Source organism: Canis lupus, chromosome 22 (assembly GCF_003254725.2).
Source record: "Canis lupus dingo isolate Sandy chromosome 22, ASM325472v2, whole genome shotgun sequence".
In the NCBI taxonomy this organism is placed as follows: Eukaryota; Metazoa; Chordata; class Mammalia; order Carnivora; family Canidae; genus Canis; species Canis lupus.
In genome coordinates, this window is record NC_064264.1 from 2,346,987 (window position 1) to 2,369,510 (window position 22,524).

A 22,524-nucleotide genomic window follows, 5' to 3' on the forward strand; every position below is an offset into this window, starting at 1 on the left:
GGCTTCCCAGGAAAAGCGTGGGCCCAGGAGCCAGGCTGGCCACGGGCCGAGAGGGGCAGACAGAGGCGGGCGGGGAGGGTGCAGGCGGTGACCCCGGCCACAGCGGCCGCAGGGCTGAGCTGTAACTTAGGTACCTGCGTCTGCTCATCGGCAGGGACTCGGGCCGGAAGCTGCTGCCTGAAGGGACACCGCAGCCTTTCCCTGGCGCCATGGTCACCACAAGTCACGGAAACCGGTGGCCGTGCCACATACTGACCCTTCGCTCAGAGACCACACAGAGACCTCCAGAAGACCTCATTCTCCTTAGCACATCGAGGGGTTGCTGTCTAAAGTGTTCATAGAGCAGGTGCTCGGGCTTCACGGGACGTTCAGCGCCCGGGGGTGGGAGGTGCCGGTGAGCCCACCGGGCTCCGCGTTCGCTGCACTCCTGGGTTTCTTCACCCCAATCACTGGAATGAAAGTAAAGGATTTTTACTTTATCTTAAGCCTGAACGTGTGGGACAGAGGGAACAGGGGCATCAAGGGCAACGTTTTGGAAGCTGTGCCTGTGCAGGTGGGGCCCACAGCCTGCCTCCCTGCACGAGGCCCTACTTGCCCCTCTACACGGTCCCAGAATATCTGGTGCAGGGTAACCCTAGTCTATTAAGGTTTCCAGCCCAGACCTTGGATCTGAAAAGGATCATGAAACAATGCCTTCCAGTTTTTCAGAGAAAATGATTGCCAATCTATGATTCTGTACCTAACCAAACTCTCCATTCAATGTGAGGGTAGAGAATAGAGACCTAGGCAGATAGTCCCTCACGGCATCAAAACTGCTCTGTGTAAACTGGCTTATCTGACAGTCATCCTACCACCACTCAGGAATCTTCTGGAAACTATGCCTCGCCAAATAGAGAAAGAGACGGGTCCCCAGAAAGGGGATCCTTGGGGGTAGCTGTGAAGCATGGGCCCCCGAAGATGCCTACACGGCATGTCGAGCGAGCAACTGGTCCACACTGCAGGTGGACAGAAGGCTTTAGGACAGATTTCTTCAATGCAAAGAATTTCTTTAGGATACCCCAAAGTGGGATCCCTGGGTGGCGCAGCGGTTTAGCGCCTGCCTTTGGCCCAGGGCGCGATCCTGGAGACCCGGGATCGAATCCCACGTTGGGCTCCCAGTGCATGGAGCCTGCTTCTCCCTCTGCCTGTGTCTCTGCCTCTGTGTGTGTGTGTGTGACTATCATAAATAAAGAAAAATTAAAAAAAAAAGGATACCCCAAAGTGTTTGTATTGAGAGAAGGTTGGACAACTGTGAGACAAGTTTGGCTACAGATTAATAGTAAAAATAGAAAACCAAGCCAGAGAAAGGGCAATTTTTTTTTTTTTGAGACCGTGCAAGTAGGGTGGGGAAGGGCAGGGGGAGACAGAGAACCTTAGGCCGACTCCATGGCTTGCGTGGAGCCCAATGTGGGGCTGGATCTCATGATCGTAAGATCATGATCTGAACCAAAACCAGGAGGCGGTTGCTTCACCAAGTGAGCCACCTAAGTGCCCCACAAGGCAATTTTTAAATTCAGGGAAATTCAATAAGGGAAGGAAAAGGAATGCTGGTACACCATTGGCGGGCTGTGATGAGCCCCGGCGTACTCATCATAATATGCAGCAAATACCTACCAATGGGGCTTGTTTTACTTGGGGACAAGATAGTAAAAAAATCAGCCTAAATGACAGAAAAGTTCTATATGGTATTAAGTAGTTGCATTTTATTTTTAATGGTCAGCAGTACTTGCATGGAAAATATCAATGACTCTAGGGGCACGTGGCCGGCTCGGTGGTTGGAGCATGCAACTCTCGGTCTCAAGAGTTGGGTTGTGAGTTCAAGCCACACCTTGGGGGGTGCGGAGCCTCCCTAAAAGAAAAAAAAGGAGTAAAAAAATTTTTTATCAGTGACTTTAAGATGCTGATACAAGAACGGAAGGGCCTACCTGCATCAACTGGTGAGAGGAAAACTTGATCACGCGGAAGCGTGCTCTGTCCTTGCAAAACAATCCACAGTGTCATGCCAACTGGGGCCGCGCAGCAGGCATATCACTTTTCTACGTGGCGGGGGGGGGGGGGAGCAATTATAATAGACTCGATTTTGTGCTCATCTCTGCTCCTGAGCGAAGTCAGTTTGGTTCTGTGGGACATCCAGCTATGAGCAAACCCCACCCACAGGTGAACTTTTGATTGATGGGTAGCTCAGCTAGGGTGACTCTCTAGATTTTCCAACACCTTTTGGAAACAAGCGGAAAAACCTATTGCAGGTGGAGGCTGTTTACAAAATGGCCTTGGCTGATTCAAAAAATGAACAAACAGAACCAAGCAGACGCTTGGGTTGTGACATTTTCCCCTGTACGTTAAAGCTGGAGAAGTGAGGTCGCACCTGCGTTTGCCTTACCCACCCTACGCCTATGTTCTTTAAGATTTGAAGGCGGTACAGTGGGATGTGTCATCCTTAAATGTTGATACCTGGCCGTAAAAGTCACCGTCGGCGTCGTGGTTGTGCTAGCGACGTGGCCCTCACAGCTGAAGCAGTGAGGCATGTGTATAAAATACACACTTGCACCGACTTGATGGTTTATGTCGCGGCTTTGAGCAGGGGGTGACTTCATCCCCTTAGCACTTTGGGCTGTCTTCCGGATGGGGAGCTGCTGCTGTCGCCGAGTGGGTGGAGGCCGGGCTGCAGCTAAGTGTCTACAGCGCAGGGGACAACCCTGCCCGCAATCACCTGGCTCAAGGTGCCCTGGCACGGGGGTCTGGGAGGCCCCCACCCATGCGGATCTTCTGGCGTTGGAAAAACAAAAAGACGAAAATCTAGCAAAGCTAGCACAACTGCTCTAAGATGTCGGTAAAGGGTTTTCTGGCCCGTTTTCTGGGTAGGATTTTGCATAACTCACAGCTTTAAACTCGTGCTTAGAGGTAAAGTATGCTGTTGACTCTGGAAAAGAAAGATTATGCCTTCAGTCTGCTGCTGAACAAATTCCGGAAACTTCTCAAAATTCGATTTTATGATTTTTGACAGTGAAAAATGAATTTCTTCAGCGTCCAAAGCAAATGACACTGTTTCCGTGGGGGGTGGAGAAGCAGCGCACGGCGTCTGGCACGCAGGTGCTCAGGAGTGTCCATGAGCGGCCGCACACATCCACGTGCTGGCCCGGGCTCCAGGTCAGCAAGCTATGCAGGCGGCCCCTTCGCAGGGTGGAGGAGGCAGCCGCCCATCACCCAGGCAGCACACCTCCTTCACCAGTTAGCACGGGCCGCAGAGCAACTGGTCGACCAGTCTACTCAACTACAAAGAAGTTAGGACCCCACACAGACGCTGGCCCCGGGAGCCTACTCTGCTAACCAGAACCGGGTCACCCGGGTTAGAGCAGCGAGTATCACCGGCTACGGAGAATGAAGACATCTGATAAAGGGTCATCAAATAAATGAACGAGCCCGGCTGCCGGTCTCCCTTGGAAGCAGGTAATCACAGCTCTCCTGGGAAGGGTCCGAGAGGCTCTCTGGTTGGCCTTCAAGACACGGCCGGCCTGGCAGGAAGCGTGAATGTTCCTTCAGGAACCCGCACTGTGCCCTTGGCGGCGCATGTAGAAGAGATGTGTAAGGAAGGAAAAATGTTCCCTCCTAGGTTCTTTGGCTGGTTGAAGAATTAAATTGACATAAGACAAATTGATAGAAAAAACCCCACAAATTTAATTCCATACATACAGGAGCGCATAGAAATGTGAGACTCGAAGAAGTGAGCAGGCAGCTTTTAGACCTCTCAGAAAACAAAGAAACAGTTATTTGTGATGAACTGACAAAGGGGTTTGGCTTGGGGTCGCAAATGAACGGAGAAGTAAGAAAGTTGTTGATAAAAGCCTTCTGGGTCCTGAACTGCCCCTCTCTGGTGATGAGGCCGCTGTTAGCCTGCAGGCGCACAGAGGGTGCCCTTCCCACAGGAATTTATTTCTTGCATTCAGGGGGACAAAGGGGTGTCCTTCTTGTAAAGGCTATTTCTTAAATAATTTCTTAAAAGATTTTATTTATTCATGAGAGACACACAGAGAGAGGCAGAGACACAGGCAGAGGGAGAAGCAGGCTCCATGCAGGGAGCCCGACGCGGGACTCGATCCGGGGACCCCAGGGTCACGCCCTGGGCCAAAGGCAGATGCTCCACCGCTGAGCCACACAGGCATCCCTATTTCTTAAATGATTTTAATTGAACAGAATCCATACACCAAAGTGGCATATTTTGCTCCCCTTTAGACCCACCTTGAAACTGCAAGAAGCTTCATAATCCAGAAGCTGAGTTGGTAGCCTGTTTTACTATTTCACTGAATTAATCTCTAAGTTTTGAAAATAGCTTGGTTCAGTTACACAGTTACGTCTCGTTTTAGGAGGTGGTGATGTAACTGGGCTCCCCAAATTAGGCCTACTATTGTGCGAGAAATTAGGTGTTTAATAAGGCATTTCTATGGAAATGAAAGAAAAACAAAAGTTAACAATTAGAACAAATTATAAACCAGCTTCAGAACCCGGGGGCACCCCGTCAAGAACCTTTCTAGCTGTCGGGGTCAAAGCATCCTATGCAGTTTGAACTTTCTGAGTGGCACGCACAGCAGCAGGCACGAAGGCTGTTGAAACCTGTGTTATTGTGGCATGTTCTTTGAAGTTTGTATCAAATCGCTCACAATCCGTTTGCAAGGCTTTGAGAAACGGGCAGCTTTTGTTCTTCATGATTCCGAGTCAAAAGTGGGAGAAAATTGGAAAGGTTAGCTTGGACAGCTACAGGCAAATACTGGGGGAAACTAGAATTCCAGATCCAGGAGACTTTCCAGTGGGTCTTTCCATCTTACAGGTGTAAGACAAAAAAAAAAAGCCTGCAAAAAATAAACAAAAAACAAAAACAAACCCCATCCAAGCTAATTACCAGCACTAGAAGCTGATATTTACATAGGTGTATTCCTGAAACATTTTTCTATCAAAGATAATCACAGCAAGACTAATTTGTTTGCAAATTAGATCTAGTTTCAGTAAATTTGGCCTATTTACATAAGTGTAGCACGAATACTCATTTGATGAGCTAGGCTCTTCTAAATCTGCTTTGCTGGAACTTTCTAGAAGGAATCTCAGATTGAACTCTTAAAAGCCTCTCAAGGCTGGGAAGCCAAGCCAAGGATTTGCCATCAGACTTCATTTGCGATACCTATACATCCGGGTTGAATTCCTCTCTTCTCAAGGTCCCCAAAATATCCTGACGGTCCTGAACCTGCCAGGAAGTGACCTTCCTCACTCACTGTCCTAAGGCCGCTAGGACCCCTGGAAGCCAGGTACTAGGCCGATTTTCCCAAGGGGCTTTATTGTTTATTGGCTCCATAAAGTCAACCTTACCTTCTTCAAGTTGTCTGGCCGAATCTGAGGCTACGTGTACCTCTCATATGTGACATTCCAGTCCAAGCCCCGGGAGGGCTGATGTTCCCACTCAGGCTCATTATATGAACAGATTCTTACTGAACTTATGCAAATAACTGTCTCACCGTGAAAATACGATTACTCATTCAGTTTTAAAATTCTGGAGGTATGAGGTAGAGAAAAAATGTAACTGTTTCAATTCTGCTTATAAAGGAATAATTTAACAAACTGCTGTAAATCCATAGGTAACTTAAGAGAAAAGAGAAAAAGTTTTTCTTAAATCTGGAAAAACCGAACATTAAAAAAAAAAAAAAAAAAACACAAAAGTAACGTTCAAACAAAAATGTAAAAAAAAAATTAGGCTCATCTATCTCAGTTCATTCAGCCCCGTGTTCATTCAGTCCCATGTGATTAATATTCGTTCTGTTTGAATCCAGTTTTTCTGTTGGTTGTGGAAATTCTTTCCCAGTTCAGTTGGATGCTCTTAAAGTTATCAGAAACCTGTATTCTACAGTACTTGCTAGAGTCCATTCATGAATTTCCTTGAAGATGAAACACGTTTGCAGGAAAACTTTTAAAAAGCACCAGAGTAAAACAGTAACTGTAAATGATAAAAGACTTAAAAATGGCCATAGTTAAAGGTCTGATGGAGTTTGTTACAGTGTAGCTGACCAGAAAATCTGTTGTATATCTGGGACATACAACATTTAAAGATAATGACTAGAATTACAGTGATGACATTATCCTGGGACATCTGGTTTCTAGGAATTTCATTACTTTCTGGAACACTTTGAACAGGTACCTATACAAATAGGACATCAAGAAAGCTTGATATTTCTTATTTGACAACACTTCCCATGTAACTTAGCATATCCCATAAACCAATTCATTTGGTATGTCTCTCTTTTATAAAGAAAGAAAACAAATCTTTTGGAGCTATTTCAGGGAACCTCTGGAAAATCCCAGCTTACTTTCCTGGTCAAAAAACTTTATTTAGAAATTGATTTTCGAAAGTTGGTCAAAAATATCAAGAGTCTGCAACACTTAACTAAATGGGAACATAGATTATTTGAAACAATACTTAATTATCTATTTAACCAAGTAACAAGATTTTAAAGGCAAATTTAGAAGGTTACATATTTTTAAGTAAAATTCAGCTCTTAAGGATAAGACGCGGTTAAGTAATCAAGGACCCAATAAAGACAACATGAAACACAGGAAGTTACTTTAGTAACATATAACATCTCTGCTTTCCAGGCAGATTACTTAAAAAGTAAAGAAAACCATAATATCTTATTGAGAGCAGACCAACAGTCCGAGGAAACTTTTTCTTTTTAGCAAATGAAAGAAAATTATATAAGCAAGCTATTAAAACAAAAAACAAGTTTATTATTTTTAAAAACCCTTATAACAATTCAATTTATAGCCAACATGACTACAAAAGGTAAAGTTTTCTTTCTTTTCCTTCCCTCCTTCCTTCCTCTTTCTTTTTTCTTTTCCCAAACTTCTGTGTTCTTAGCTTGTCCTTTATTTTTCTCTTTTTCATTCTGTAATGACCATTCTGAAATAACCAGCTTTACTTTAGGACAAAATTTACTTTCTTTTCCCTTAACTAAAATACATCTCCATGCCTCATACCTTTTCTCAGCTAAAAACACATCCTAGTTTCTTTGCAATACAGAGTCATCCTTCTTATTTCTATTAGTTTTAATTACATATTTCAGAAGCTTCCTATAGTTACATTCACAAGGTGGTTCTCAACCTGCAAGGTCAACCAGAAGCACCTGCAGAACTGTGAGAACAGCTTGCTGGGCCCCACACCCAGTTTCTGATTCAATAGATCTCAGTGGACATTAAGAATCTCATGTCTAACAAGCTCCCAGGTGATGCCAATGCTGCCGGTCCAGGACCCCCACTCTGAGAGTCAGTCTCAATTACTCCATTCCACATTCCACGAGACTGTGAGCTCCTTGAGATGAGGGAGCATTTCTTATACATCTCATTTCCAGGGTCTAGCCAGTGTCCAGCAGTCATTTACTCAATCAACAAATACTCATTGAATGTGTTATGTGCCTGGCACTATTGTAGGCACTGGATTCATCAGCTTAAAAAATTTATATATTTTATACATAAAAAATTTAAAAACATACAATTATATGTATATGCGTATATAAATATATGTATGTAAATATGCATGTGTGTGAATATATGTATATGTACATATGTTATATATATATTCCTGCCCTCATAGAGCTTTCCTCTGGTATTACATAGGAAATTCTCAATAAATGCAGAAAACTGACCAGTTGTAAAGAAGGAAATATGGCATCATCATGAAAATTTTTATAGTGCTTAGAAATATAAATTTTCCCATTTCCTAATCCTAGTTTTTCCTATTTTGTTTCTCCCTTCTGATACCCCCCTCAACATCCAACACACAAATCCATAAACCTGACAGTACACCAGGCTTTTGGGTCTTTACAAAATATTTGCTGATTGATTTATAAAATATTTGATGTGGATGACATATTAGTAAAAAAACAATGATTCTAATATGAATCTAAGCTTGTATATATTATATATCAAAGCATTTGGGAGGATGTGAGCAAATCTCAGTTATTTACATCCTGATAAAGATTTTAGAATACCTTAACTACAAGTTTTCAAATTAGCCTTAGATCTATCTAAGGGTATCTTTCCTCCTCTCTCAATATTTATGGCAATTCTCAACTGCCTGGTATGATGACCTCGAACTCCCAGCGGACCTAAGCAGGCTGCTGTACAAATAGGGACATGGGTCAATATTTGGATTGTCCTGTGTACAATTCTGAGACACTGGTGGGGGACCTTGTGAGGCCACGGGGTGCTGTGGAAGAGTTGGGGACAACAGCAGATCTCTCTACAGCCAAGTCAGGTGCTCCTCGGGATGTCACACCCTGTCCTGTGGGCCATGGGCTGTGCATTCCCTCCCTAATTCTAGGAAAGTGCAAAACACATACCTTCATCTTTGGACTATTCTCTGAAAGTTTCTCAGCGAATGAAAATGAGAGGCCTCACAAAGAGCAATTTGGGAATGTAAGTGAACTGACCATATGTTTACTGTCAAGATCTTCAGTATTCTTAAGGTTCACGGATATTTTTTTTTTTTTTTTTTTTTGTTCAAGGATATTTTTAAAAGATCTTCCACTGAAAGCTACAAGACACTCTGTTAACTGTATGGAGGGGAAAATGGGCAGCATTTATGAATGGAATTCAACAAAGGCTGGTTTCAATATTCCAGACTGAAATATTTCTTCACTCTTAATAATATTCTCTTCCTACTGCTGCCTAAATCAGTGACTTAACACGCCAGTTCAACAAATCATTGTGACTTCTACATACTGGAAGGTTTTTTAAAAAATCAGTAACATTGTCAGGAATATACTTTAATAATGGGGACTGGCTATGCCACCTTCATTTTTTTACAATTCAATCCTAATTAAATTCTGATTATTAAAAAGCTCAAGGTATAAATGTGAACTTTTGGTGAGCCATACAATGACTTAAAAATGGCCAGGTCATCATTTATTTCTTTGGAGCAGGTTACTAATTATCACCTTCAAAATCTGAAGGAATTAATATTTTTTAAAAGGTGTTTAATTCTCTGCTGGGAGGTGACCTCCAGTGAACCAGCCCCTTTCAAGAAACTGGCTAATATAAAGCTATGACAAGGAGAAATTAACCTCTACAAGTTGATCAAATTTGTCTCATTAAATCATTGCTACCTCATTTAATGTAATAAAAGAACACACCACTATATTCTGAAAAACACACAAATCTAAAAGAAAAATATTCTCATTAACATCATTCATAGGGTAGTAATAAATTAGCTTCTTTACAATGTTTTTTTTTTTCAGTTATTCACAAAATCCATCCTTATTTTCTAAGTTAACAAGGCTGAATTTTAAAAGTGCAATAAAAATTCTTGAGGCCTCACTCCAGTTTCAACAGGACTTGTTAGTGGTTTCCAAGACACAGCTTTTTGTTTTGGTGTTGTTCTTCACCGGGCGGTAAGGGTCTCATCACACCATCTAGTGTTCAAGAATAACTTAGTATCAGGAAAACTGTACTTCAGATAGATAGGTCTGAAAGTCATATGGGTTGTAAGATCAAAATAATGCTTCAGTTAAAAAGGAACATGCATTTTATCTTAAAATTCCCAACTGCTGAAGAACAGATTCTAGATAACTCAGGCTGCACAGTATCTACTTTATTAAAAAGCGGATTCACTCAACTCTGAAATCTATACTTTAAAAGGGCAAATTAATGATAGGTGGAACCTATCACAATAAAGCTGTTACAAAATTGGAAAAGAGATAAGATTCTGTTGATATAAAACATTTGTTCAAAAATGTGTACAAAACATGACCTTACAGTTCAGTCAACAGTCACAAAGCAAACCTACATTTGGCCATCACCCAGTCAATAATTAAAACATGGCCAGCAAAGCAGAAGCCTTTCTCTTGCCCTCCCACCCGATGGCAACCTCTCCTTCCCATCTCAGGACTGCCAAGGGCAGCAGGCACACCTTCCCTTCCTTAGTGATCTAGGATACGAGTCCTTTATTGATGGTAAGTGGGAAATATCTCCTATTCTATGGCTTGCCTTTGTACTCTTTCAATGATATCTTTTGATGACCAGATGTTCTTAATTTTAACATAAATTAATTCATCCCCTTTTGGTTACTGCTCGTTGTGTCCTTTCCCTAACAGCAGGGAATTATTAACTGACCCCCTCAAACACTGTTCATGAAGTCATATTCTTTAATCAGATCCATATTTTTTTCCACTTATTTTCCCTGATTAATTTTTTCAAAAGATAGAGTGGATAGGTATTTTTTTTCCAGACTGCAAATAAAAACACACTACTTGAATAAATAAAGCTAAGTTCATAACACAAAAAAATCAAGGTATTTACACAGAAACTATAGAATAGGAATTATTTTCATAAAGACCTCTTCCTTTCCTTACAAATCAAAACCACAATGAGATACCACCTCACACCAGTCAGAAAGGCTAAAATTAACAAGTCAGGAAACAACAGATGTTGGCGAGGATGTGGAGAAAGGGGAACCGTCTAACACTGTTGGCGGTAATGCAAGCTGGTACAGCCACTCTGGGGAACAGTGTGGAGGCTCCTCAAAAAGTAGAAAATAGAGGAAACTACCCTATGACCCAGCAATTGTTGCATGACTGAGTATTTACCCCAAAGATATAAATGTAGTGATCTGAAGGGGCACCTGCCCCCCAATGTTTATAGCGGCAGTATCCACAATAGCCAAACTGTGGAAAGAGCCCAGATGTCCATCGACAGATGAATGGATAAAGAAGATGTGGGATATATATGCAATGGGATATTACTCAGCTGTCAAATCTTGCCATTTGCGATGACGTGGACAGAGCTAGAGGTTATTTTGCTAAGTGAAGTAAGTCAATCAGAGAAAGACAATTACCACATGATCTCACTCATATGTGGAATTTAAGAAACAAAACAGAGGACCATAGGGGAAGAGAGGAAAAAATAAAACAAGATGAAATCAGAGAGGGAGACAAACCATGAGAGATTCTTAACCATAGGAAATAAACTGAGGGTCGCTGGAGGGGAACTGGGATGGGGGGACGGGGTCACTGGGTGACGGGCACTAAGGAGGGCATGCGAGGTAACGAGCACTGGGTGTTATGTAAGACTGATGAATCACTGACCTCTACTTCTGAAACTAATAATACATTATATGTTAATTAAGTGAATTTAAATTTTTAAAAAATCTCTTCATTTCCTGATTTTTCAAGGTAATCAAATCATTGTTATCTTCAAAAAATTTTTTATTTATTATACAAAATTTCCATTTACCTGGAATCCAAACAGATAGATAACATAGTTTATATTTAAATATGATACCATGGGGGTGCCTGGATGGCGCAACCATTTAAGCCACGGTTCTGCTCAGGTCATAACCTCAGGGTCATGAGACTGAGCCCCAAGCACGGTCTGCACTCAGCACGGAGTCTGCTTAAGACTCTCCCTCTGCCTCCTCAATCCCTTCCCTCTCCCCACCATCACACACTCTCTCTCAAATAAATACATCAATTTTGAAAAATAATACTGTATAGCAATAACTAATGTTCAAAATTATATACCTAAGGAATTGCAAGATCTCCCTAAGGTGACATTATATTAAAAAAAAATCTGTGTTAATATGCAAATAATAAAGCTTTGAAGACTAATCATTCATTTACAGTAGTGGTGATGACTTTAGATTATTCAAATAACCAGAGGATTTCTATTCTCTGATCAATCTCTACAAATGTGCCTTTACTCAAATAAAAATGTGTACACCCTCTAATTTGGCCCTACAGCCAGGTATGTATTTTTTATTTTTAAGATTTTATTTATTTATTCATGAGAGACACGCACAGAGAGGCAGAGACACAGGCAGAGGGAGAAGCAGGCTCCATGCAGGGAGCCTGATGCGGGACTTGATCCCGGGACTCGATCCTGGGACTCCAGGATCATGCCCTAGGCCAAAGGCAGGTGATAAACTGCTGAGCCACCCAGGGATCCCTGGGTATGTATTAATTATATACATTTTTCCTTCTTAACTGCCCAGCAAGCTTCAGTTCATTATAGGAGAGCACTGTAGTTTACGTTTCATATAAATCTAATTTATATATTCAATTTGTACATAATTATTTGTATTAAACTGCAGATTCCATAGAATTGATTATAAACAGCACTTTCCATTGAACCTAGCATATAGTAGATAGACAGATGCTTGTGAACAAACTGAATGGCAAACATCTAACCTGCAAAAGGAATATGCTCTACCACCACAATTTCCAATTTCCAACCCTTAATACTCGCTATGTATCCTTTCTTTTCAGCAACAAAGTTAAGCTTAATAAAAGACTTTTAAATACTTACTCTCTTTGCTTCCAGGCTCATTTTGTTCACTGACACAAGCTCCTGATGGATTCAGCTGCCACTGTAAGAGGGCACAAACCTTTTATATGTATGTTTAGGGAGGATTTAATAAATAGCAGTTCAGCACCCTGCTGTCAAATATCAAAACATTTTTTTTTTTTAAATGTAGGAAAAAAGAGTGAGCATGTTCCTACCAACCAGGCCCTAATATTGATCCTGAATGATCTGACTTCTGGGATCAGAATCAATATTCTTCGAGAAGGAAGGAACTTTAAAATCCTTTACCTTCATTTTAGAGGTAAGGAAGTGGAAGACCAGCGAAGCATAGTGACTTGCCTGGGATTTACACACTCAGGGCAGCAAGAGAATTAAAACCAGAGTCTGCTCTTGCTCAACACGATAGGATTTCCACCACACATTCTATCTCCAGGTCCTACAGTATCTTATAACAGCCAGGGCCTAGATATTAGAGAATGAAAACACCACCAAGGTTATCTTGCCTTTGAATATAGTTATATCACATCACCAACATATCATATCTCCTCTACTGTCAGTTTTCCATCTCAGCCATTCAGAAGGAAACAGGGGAGCCTGAGAGTTCGCAGATAGTGCTGAACAGCCTGGAGCTGCTGAGAAGAGAAACCGAGTGTAATCGGTACCTCATGGCACAGTCCTTTCTCCCTCACTTGGCCAGAAGTCCCCAGCATCAGGTCACCACTGACTTGACTGAAAAGGCCTCACTAGGGCACCATCTCTAGAGAGGCACAATACAGTGTGCAGTACCCGGGAACCTCCTCCATAAGCATCGGTGAGCTCAACAGATAAGCTCGCTAATACCATGATCCTTGGGGGGAGTGAGATACAGGACGAATATTTCGCCATGTATAAAAAAAGTCTTTGGAAAGGGAGGGTTATCTAGAAATGGGATGGTTAGGGTTAGCACCCGGAAAAAGAGGATTTATAAGGGGTGGGAAATTATGTATGAAAAAAAATAGGCATGTTTCAAAATGTGCCCAAACCACTAACATCTACTAATTTGGGCCAAGTAAAACTAATAACCCTGAATGTATATTTAAGGATAATCACAAAAAGACTATTTCAACTGTAAGAAACTTAGAAGCCATTTAGGTGCCTCACAGCAGGGGAATGGTTAGATAACTTATATCTCTAAGTTGAAATATTGTTGAATCATTAAACATTATTTTTGAAGAATTATCAATGACACAGAAAATACAGCAATGCACTAACAGTATCTATGAGGTGTCAGAGAATATCTGCTCTTTTTTACTTGCCTAGTCCTTTACAATGAGCATATATTACTTCCATAATTTTTTTTAAAAGGTAGTATGATCTAATAGAGAAAAATCCACATGTAGTAAATAGAAAAAAAAGTTTCTGAATAAATGGACATGGGCCCACACTGGTAAAATCTATTTTTGAAAATACGGTTGCTCGGGCCTAGCCTCGTCTGCAACGATCCCACAGAACAGAACCAGTTATCTCAAGGGCATATGGTAACACCTCAAAGAGAAAAGCAAAACTTTTTCAAACAAAACTGATTTTAAGTTGCTTTAATCTTAAAAGTAATCGCTTCTTAGACATCCCTGGAAAATCTACTACTCTGGACAATCTAAAAATAAGTATAAACATTATGTTCCAATGTAGAATGAATACTAGTTTGTGTTAGTCACTGGTATTTACAACACTAGGCATTTAGCTAGGCAGGCAGTTTATTTTATTTATTTTTTTAAAGATTTTATTTATTTACTCATGAGAGACACACACACAGAGAGAGAGAGGCAGAGACACAGGCAGAGGGAGAAGCAGGCTCCATGCAAACAGCCCGACGTGGGACTCGATCCTGGGTCTCCAGGACCACGCCCTGGGCTGAAGGCAGCGCTAAGCCGCCGCGCCACCAGGGCCGCCCCTAGGCAGGCAGTTTAAATCACTTACATAATATTGCAAACCAGGCCAGATGAGGGTAAGGATGGGAAGGTGCAGAGAGCTGTCACTGGAATGAGCACAGAGAGGAGCCACGTGCACCCGAATGGGGTGCTCCTGGCAGGTCTTGGCCCATCTCTGCCGAGGGGACTCACTCCCTCTGTTCCTGTCACCGTGTCTTGCCTTCTTTATGCTCTTTACAGCGGCACAGCTACTCAAATCCGCCACTAAGCAATGTATTTTGGAATTCACTTAATCTGTCAGTCACAGTCCTGAAGAGCTAGGTCATTTAATCTTTATGGACAGAATGTGAAAGACCTATTTCTTCCCACTCCTCAGCAGGAATGAGGACACAGGAAACAACACCCAGCTGAAGATTTCCCTTTGACTAGCTGGGTGTAACCTTCTGTTTACTTTTACAAAAGAGGCACCTTTCCCATCTCTCCGTTCTTTCAGGGCCCTCCTGTTCTTTTAAAAATCATGATGAGCTTTAAATAAAACTGGGAATAAAAAACTAAAAATAAATGACCAAAATAAAAAGGGTAAATATGTAAGACACTTCATGCACACACAGAAATTAGACAATGTTTTATAGTTTTAAATATAAGTTATACACCTAAATATATAAGTGTATATATACATATATATATATAGTTTAAAAAATACATTTTCCAGGCACTCTGGACTCAAAACAGGAATGTAAACTTGACTTTTTTTTTTTTTTTTTTTTAAGATTTATTTATTTATTTTATAGAGAGAGAGCGGCAAGGGCCAGAGGGAGAGAATCTTCAGGCAGATGCCCCGCTGGGGGCAGAGCCCAATGTGGGGCTCAGTCTCATGACCCTGAGATCATACCTGAGCCAAAATCAAGAGTTGGACACTTAACCAGCTGAGCCGCCCAGGAGCCTCTGGACACTTGAAATTCATAAGGCAGTTATAGTATATGCCTTTTATAACCACTGAAAATTCTTATATAGAAGTGTTCCATTAAATGCCAGAATTATCGTTAAAAAGCAGCATATGATTCTGGGCAGGATCCTTTTGCTCTACAGGACACTGGGACAACTGGTGAACTTTGATTGGCAGCCATGGATGAACTGGCAGTAATGTGTCAAGGATGATTTCCTGAGTTTTGTGGCTGATTCGTGGTTTTGTAGGAGAATCTACTGTTTGAGGAAATATGTAATAAACTACTTGAGAGTGATCTGGTCATCATGTCAACTTTCAAAGGTTTCTGGGGCGGGGGGAAGCTCTTTGTAGTAGTTTTTGTAACTTTTCTGGAGGTTTGTGATTGCTTCTTAAAAGAGGTTAAAAAAAAAAAAAAAAAACACTATGCAGTGAAATAGCTAGAGGTCTAAGTTTTCCATAAACTATTTTGGTACTTTTTTGGAGACATCAAATCCCTTCTTTTTCTGATTTTTCCCATGAGAAATGTGTGTCATGACTGCACATGTGTGTGCGTGTGTATGTGTGTGTGTGTGTGTGTGTGCCTGTCTCAGGTAATCCTAAACTGTTTTCACCGCTGTTTACCACCCAAACCGGAAGGGCAAGGAAGAGGTGGGTCAGTGATTTTCTTCTGTTTGCCACCAGATAGCACCAAAGGGCCTGGCCGTTCAAGACCTGGAAGGGCCATAGTAGGCAGCTCTCCAGAGACCTATAAATTCTTAAGACAGAGGTTTTAAGCTGAGCATTTTCAATTATCATGTGAGTGCTTGCACATGATAATAGCTTGTTGGAACTCTGTACACGTGTGGGAATCACTAATTTAAAATATTCAGCAGGGTACCTAACAATATAATAGAAAGTATACTTGGAAAAAAAAGGCATCTCTACTTACTGTAAACTTACTAACACCCTCAAGTTCCCCAAATCTCATGTAAGAGATGTCTGCCTTCTTCTTTCCAACATCTACATCCCCGGCATAGATTTGTTTTATGCCGGCACCTTTAATTAAAGGTACACACTCATCACACGGGCACTTGGTGACAAAAATCATGCTTCTTTCTTCTGGTTTTATTTCTTGACATCTATAAAAAAAAATTTTATGAACATTAGAAAGGTCTAAACTGCTAAAAGGGTAGTTATAGTTTAGAGAAATCTGTAAAACACTAAAATCAAGCTGCTTTTAAAAGAGATTTCCAACATGATAAGCAATAAATTTTGTTCTTGCTGAATTAGTAAATGTGCTAAATATATAAACTCATAAGATGTTAACACACACTCTGAACATGACAATTATTATAATTAGTAGTTGGTAAGATGTTCAGTAGTAGATTATAAATAAAAACAAAAAAAAGACAGACAATGAAAGAGAGGGGAGGAGGGAGGAGCTCTCCACTGAGGACTTGGTGATGCCACAGGTAGGGGCTGGAACTGACATCTGCCTTACGGCTTTACCGTGAGAGATTAGACATTAGCTCATCACGGGAGCCGAAAGATCTCTTATCTAGCACCTACTGAATATTTAATAAATGAATGCTTGTTAAATTGATAAATTAATATTAAAATTCTGCTTCGAGTTACAGTTCCTTCACCTCCTCCCTGAGACAGGATGCTCTAGTTTAACAGACTTTCAGCTTTGACACATTCATGCCTCCAGGCAAATGAAGCAAGTACACCTGTAATGAAGAGCACAAGGGAAGGGAGAGAGGAATTGTGTGCTGGGGGAGCTGAGCACTCAGCATCTTGTCTGAGGCTCCAGGGGTTCCGCTCCCTGGTCTGTGGTTTATACTGCTCTCAGCTGGCTATCTATACCACTGGCAGCCTCCCGCATCCGTCTCTCTAGTTCAGACTCCTTCTGTTTGCCAATGCTAGGGCAACAGAACTTTAGGCATCTGGTCTATTGAAAAAATATACCCGCAGCCCAAGTAATTGGTAGGGTGGCCACTTCCCCACTGCCTATAAAACAGACTTATACACTCACAGTCTTCCCCAGTCCGACCCCAGCTACTCGCATGAGCTCCAGGGTCCAGACTAATCAGACGGCTCATGTCCCTATACACATGAGCATTTCCCGGCCTCAGGACCATTGCTATGCCTGAAGCAAGAGGGGCTTCCCGTCACTTAAGCGCCTCCAACTGCCACAATCCTACTAGACCTTCAAAGCTCAGCTCAGATGTCAGTTCCTCCTTACAGCTTTCCCGCCCCACTCTCCCTCCCTCTGGAGTAGTTCCTGAATCCCCACAGGACTTTGTGTTGGCCTTTCCCAGAGAACCCATCATGGGAGCCTGAGTGCAGTCTGACACCAGGGAACACTATAAGCTCCTCAAGGACAAAAGCCATGTCTTTCTTAGTTCTGAATCCCCTAAGATCACTCCCTACATGCTAAGTGATGAGAAATGTTTGTGGAAATGACCTAGAGTAACACCAGAATGAGGTAACGCCAGTTACAATCCCTAACAAAAAGCATGTTAAAGCCATTTGGTTCATTACAAAAATCTATATATTCATATATCTATGTGCTCTCGGTTTAGAAAATAAAGGACACCTTACACTTCAGAAAGATGAAAGACCCTAACAACAACTTCAAGCAGTTTTATATCGGAGACGAGGAAGACCAGAAAAAGAATAGGCTCGCGCAACAAATGCGAAGGCCTGGAGGACCTCCCACAGTAGCCTCAGGTCAGGCAGCAGATACCGGGTATCACCAAAATTATACTTCTGAAAAGAATTTTTCTTAGAATTAAGAAAAAAAATTACAGCTAAAAGAAAACTAAATTTAACTAACCCTTGCTACATTTTTTATTTTTAACCCTTGCTATGTTTTAAAGAAAAGACATGCAAACGGAATTTCATACCTGAATGTCAAGGCATTCTGCTCCGCGTGTACAATGTATCTGAATTTCCTTATTTCCCTGTCTTTCTGCTTGTCATCCATGTGGGGGAAGTCGGCATACTCGGACCCAACAGGGAAAGCATTATAGCCACATCCTATGAAGTACATCGAGCCTGTTCCATCACAACTTCTCTGTGATAGTGAGCAAACCAACAAAGGCGAATTGTCAACATTCTAAAAGAAGGTGCCTGGCGGTGTATTTCAAAACCTAGGATCACACTTTATAGTACTAATTCCATTTTCTGTGACCAAAAAAATACAATCTTACATCCTCCCACTGCAGTATGGTCTTGCCAAAGCCAAATTTCAGGAAGGCGGATCATTTCTAACATATGATCTCAAGGCAGTCCTTGGTTTTAGCTGTTAATTAACACTAGCTTGTTTAATTCACAAATTGTTTCACTTGACTCAGACATCTCTCTCCAAATTGGTTATAAGACCCTAGAGATAGAAACCATGTTTTATACCTCTTTGCTATGCCCTAAAATACACATATTGGAGTGCTCCACACGTAACAGGTACTCAAATAATTGTAGTTTGTATATATGCTGTTCTATTGGTTAATAAGTCAGAAATTCTAAAAATATTCCAGACAGAAATTTCTACTATTGGACTAAAAATATGCTATTGTGATAGTTAAAGAATTAAAAATGTACTTTCCTTTTGAGAGAGGTAGAGAAAGCGAGAGAGAGAGAGCACGAGCAGGGGGAGGGGCAAAGGGAGAGGGAGAAGGAGACTCCCACCCTGACGTGGGGCTCAATCCCAGGACCCTGGGATCATGACCCAAGCCAATGCTCAACTGACTGAGCCACCCAAGTGCCCCTTCTAAAAATGTACTTTCCTCTAATCTTCATATTTATTGAGCCTCTAATGTGTGTGTGTGTGTGTATACTTATATTTATATGGGACTTTTTACTTAAGTTGCTCTTTTTTTTCTCATAGCCAATGGCACAGTACATGTAATATGAATGCTTTATCAGTTACTAGAGTTAAATATTTGATAAATCATTAGTGTTTATAATAATTTGGAATATGCTACAAACCTCAGTAAATTTTAATTATTCATGTGATAACATCAACAGACTCATTAGGATGGCAGCTTGATAAAGATTATTGTTATGATGAGCCAATAAAAGCTTACACATAATATGTTATCTCACTAGTAATAGTAATAAATTGTTCTTGAGCATTTACTGAATGTCAAATACCATGCTGAGTCTTATAGGTATTATTTCATTTAATTAATCCTCCCAACAACCTTGACAGTAGTACTAATTAGTTTTTCCATTTTACAGATAAGGAAACTGAGGCCCAGAGAGATTAAACCTGTCCAGGGTCACAATGTTAACAACATAGCCAGAATTCAAGCCCAGGTTGCTGGACTCCAAAACCATGTCTTTCCACTTTACCATGCTGCCCACTGTAGATAACTTGAGTGGAAACTTAAATTCTTACAAGTGCTTGAGAACCAGAGGTTGAGCCAAAGGCTGCTGAGCATTTACACGGACCCAAAGGAGAGATCCAACCACAGGCCAGGCACTGTGCTAGGGGCCCAGAATACAGCTATAAACAAAACAGAGAATCTCTGTCCTTATGAACCTTCTAATCTGCAGATAAGAAACTGCACATAATTTCAACTGCGAGGGTCAGGAATCAGTTGCACAGAATGCTATGGGAGCTTGTGGCTGAGGAACCTATTCTAGTAAGTGGTAATAGTTGAGGCAGAGATAAATAGAGTCAAGAGATCTTTTGAAGATGGAAGTCATAGCACTTGGTAGTTGATTAAATGTATGGAGTAACAGGGGACATTCAGGGAAAGAGTCAAATTACTTGCTATCTTGTCTAGTGAAGCAAACCTAGGCTCCCTATTCATCTCGGAGTCAGCCTTAAAGTCACTGTTTCTTGATTCCATGCCATTCAACCCACCCCAACGCCAAGTCCTCATCACTTCCTTTTTATTAACTCCCCATTTCTTCTTATAATGTAAATCTGATCAAATCATTTTCCCACTTAAAATATTCTTGGATTGCACCATCCATTAGAGTAGCCATTAGCCACAGGTGGTTAGTCTGAATTGGGAGGTGCTGTTAAGTCTGAATACACACAGGATTATGGAAAGTTAATACTCCCCCCAAATGCAGAATATTTTATTTTTTAAAAGATTTTATTTATTTATTTACTTGTTCATTCATTCATTCATTCATTCATGAGAGACATAGAAAGAGAAGCAGGGATCCCTGGGTGGCGCAGCGGTTTGGCGCCTGCCTTTGGCCCAGGGCGCGATCCTGGAGACCCGGGATCGAATCCCACATCGGGCCCCCGGTGCATGGAGCCTGCTTCTCCCTCTGCCTGTGTCTCTGCCTCTCTCTCTCTCTCTCTCTGTGACTATCATGAATAAATAAATAAAAATCTTAAAAAAAAAAAAAAAAAAGAAAGAGAAGCAGATCATAGGCAGAGGGAGAAGCAGGCTCCCTGTGGGGAGCCCGATACAGGACTCAATCTCAGGGCCCCGGGATCACAACCTTAGTCAAAAGCAGATGCTCAACCATGGAGCCACTCAGGTGCCTCCAGAATATTTTATTAATAGCTCTTAAATTGATTACAGGTTGAAATAATATTTCTGGACATTTTATTAAATAAAATATATTCTTAAAATCAATCCATCTATTTCTATGTATTTATTTATTTAAAGATTTATTTATTCACAAGAGACAGAGAGAGAGAGAGAGAGAGAGAGAGAGAGGGAGGCAGAGACACAGGCAGAGGAAGAAGCAGGCTCCATGCAGGGAGCCCGATGTGGGACTTGATCCCGGGTCTCGGGGGATCCCGAGATTACTATTTACTAGTAAATAGTAATAAAATATTTTTAAATTAAAAAAACTAATAAATAGCACCTTACCTCCTCCAAGAATATTGTACTCATTTCTCTAAGCAGCATAGAGATTTCTCCTCCATGCCATCCAGTGTCATGTTATCATCATATATACGTCTTTTTTTTTATTTTTTCGCTCCTGTCTCCAGTATAGAGTATTTAAGGCCACAGCACAATGCCTATGCTGTGGAAGATGTTTAATAAATGTCTGCTAAATAAATTAACCTACCTAGACAATCATTGAAGGAATGATCAAATGTTTATAGAATTCAGTAAATGCACCAATAACAAAATATTAACCCCAGTGGGTCAATATAATGTAATGCACTTAAGATCATACTGTGTTTATACAAAATCAAAGTTAAATGTTGAATTATTTTCAGGGGCACCTGGCTGCCTCAGTCGGAAGAGTACACGACTCTCGAACTTGGGGTCATGAGTTTGAGCCCCATGTTAGGTGTAGAGATCTCTTAAATAAAAACTTTAAAAAAAATTATTTTCATACTCACAGATTTTCCTTCAGCCCAAATGACTGCTCCAACTCCAGTTTTATGATCCTCTGAAAGATAAATGTCATTTAACTCAGTAAAGGTCAATAATTTATTAGTTTAAGAAACATGTTTCCCCAAATAATACACATTACTGAAACATAATTCATAATATAGCAGCAATCCTTGACATCTTTGCTGATTATAAAAATACTTTTTTATTACTAAATACATTTATTTAATAAAAGTTTACCACTAAAATACTCTTCAGTACGGAATATGAGAACTAGATACTGAATAACTGGACAGTGTCACAATCAACCCAGTCGAACATGATCTGTGTACAGAGCCCACAGTCAGATCAGTTCAAAGTGTAACCAGAACTGAGTGTAATTTTATAGACTCTCCACCAAATCAGTTTCTAAAAGACTATTTCTCAGAAATGATGATGAAATCGATTTAAAAGGAAATTTCTGAACTAGTGGATTTAATGTCACAACAATTTGCAACACTCCAATCTGTCTTCTATCCTTTATTTACACGCTAGTTATGGAAAACACATTTCATGGAAATGTTCTTGCTAAGAAGAGTTCAAACTTAGAATACCAACAAATACAAGTTTTTATGGGCTTTCCTTTATATTTGAAAGTCCTTTCCCTGACCTTCAGAGTTTACTTGAAGGGGAAAAGAATGCCGACTTAGTGAATGATGCCCATTTCTAAATCCAAGTGGCAGAGTTATGAACATAAGATTACAATTTCCCTACAGAGCCAGAACCTCTGTAAAAATAAAGCTGCATTTCTTAAAATCACTGATCGGCAACAGAAAGTTTTAAAAAACCAAATTACAAATTCTGTATATTAAGGATTGACTTTTTCTTCTACTAATACAAGGGTAACTTTCAAATCTCTAAGACAATTATACACTAGTTATGAAAACATAGCACTTATCAAAATCTTAATAAGGGACCAAAGTCGTTAAGGAGGTGCAGTTACCCAGAGACAGGACCAATC

General features: G+C 40.9%; 1 protein-coding gene across 1 annotated transcript in view; it reads right to left on the reverse strand.

The window, feature by feature from the left end:
- Nucleotides 1-6,783: 6,783 nt before the first annotated feature.
- The window catches only part of CDADC1 (cytidine and dCMP deaminase domain containing 1), a 45,592-nt gene continuing 29,851 nt past the window's right edge, over nt 6,784-22,524 (reverse strand). Inside the window, exons 6-10 of the mRNA XM_025478349.3 lie at nt 21,533-21,582; nt 18,114-18,283; nt 16,154-16,343; nt 12,376-12,436; nt 6,784-9,485 (exon numbers count right to left, since the gene is read on the reverse strand). Coding sequence (XP_025334134.1) covers nt 9,412-9,485; nt 12,376-12,436; nt 16,154-16,343; nt 18,114-18,283; nt 21,533-21,582 — 545 coding nt within the window. The 3' untranslated portion in view covers nt 6,784-9,411. The remainder of the gene's footprint in view (nt 9,486-12,375; nt 12,437-16,153; nt 16,344-18,113; nt 18,284-21,532; nt 21,583-22,524) is intronic.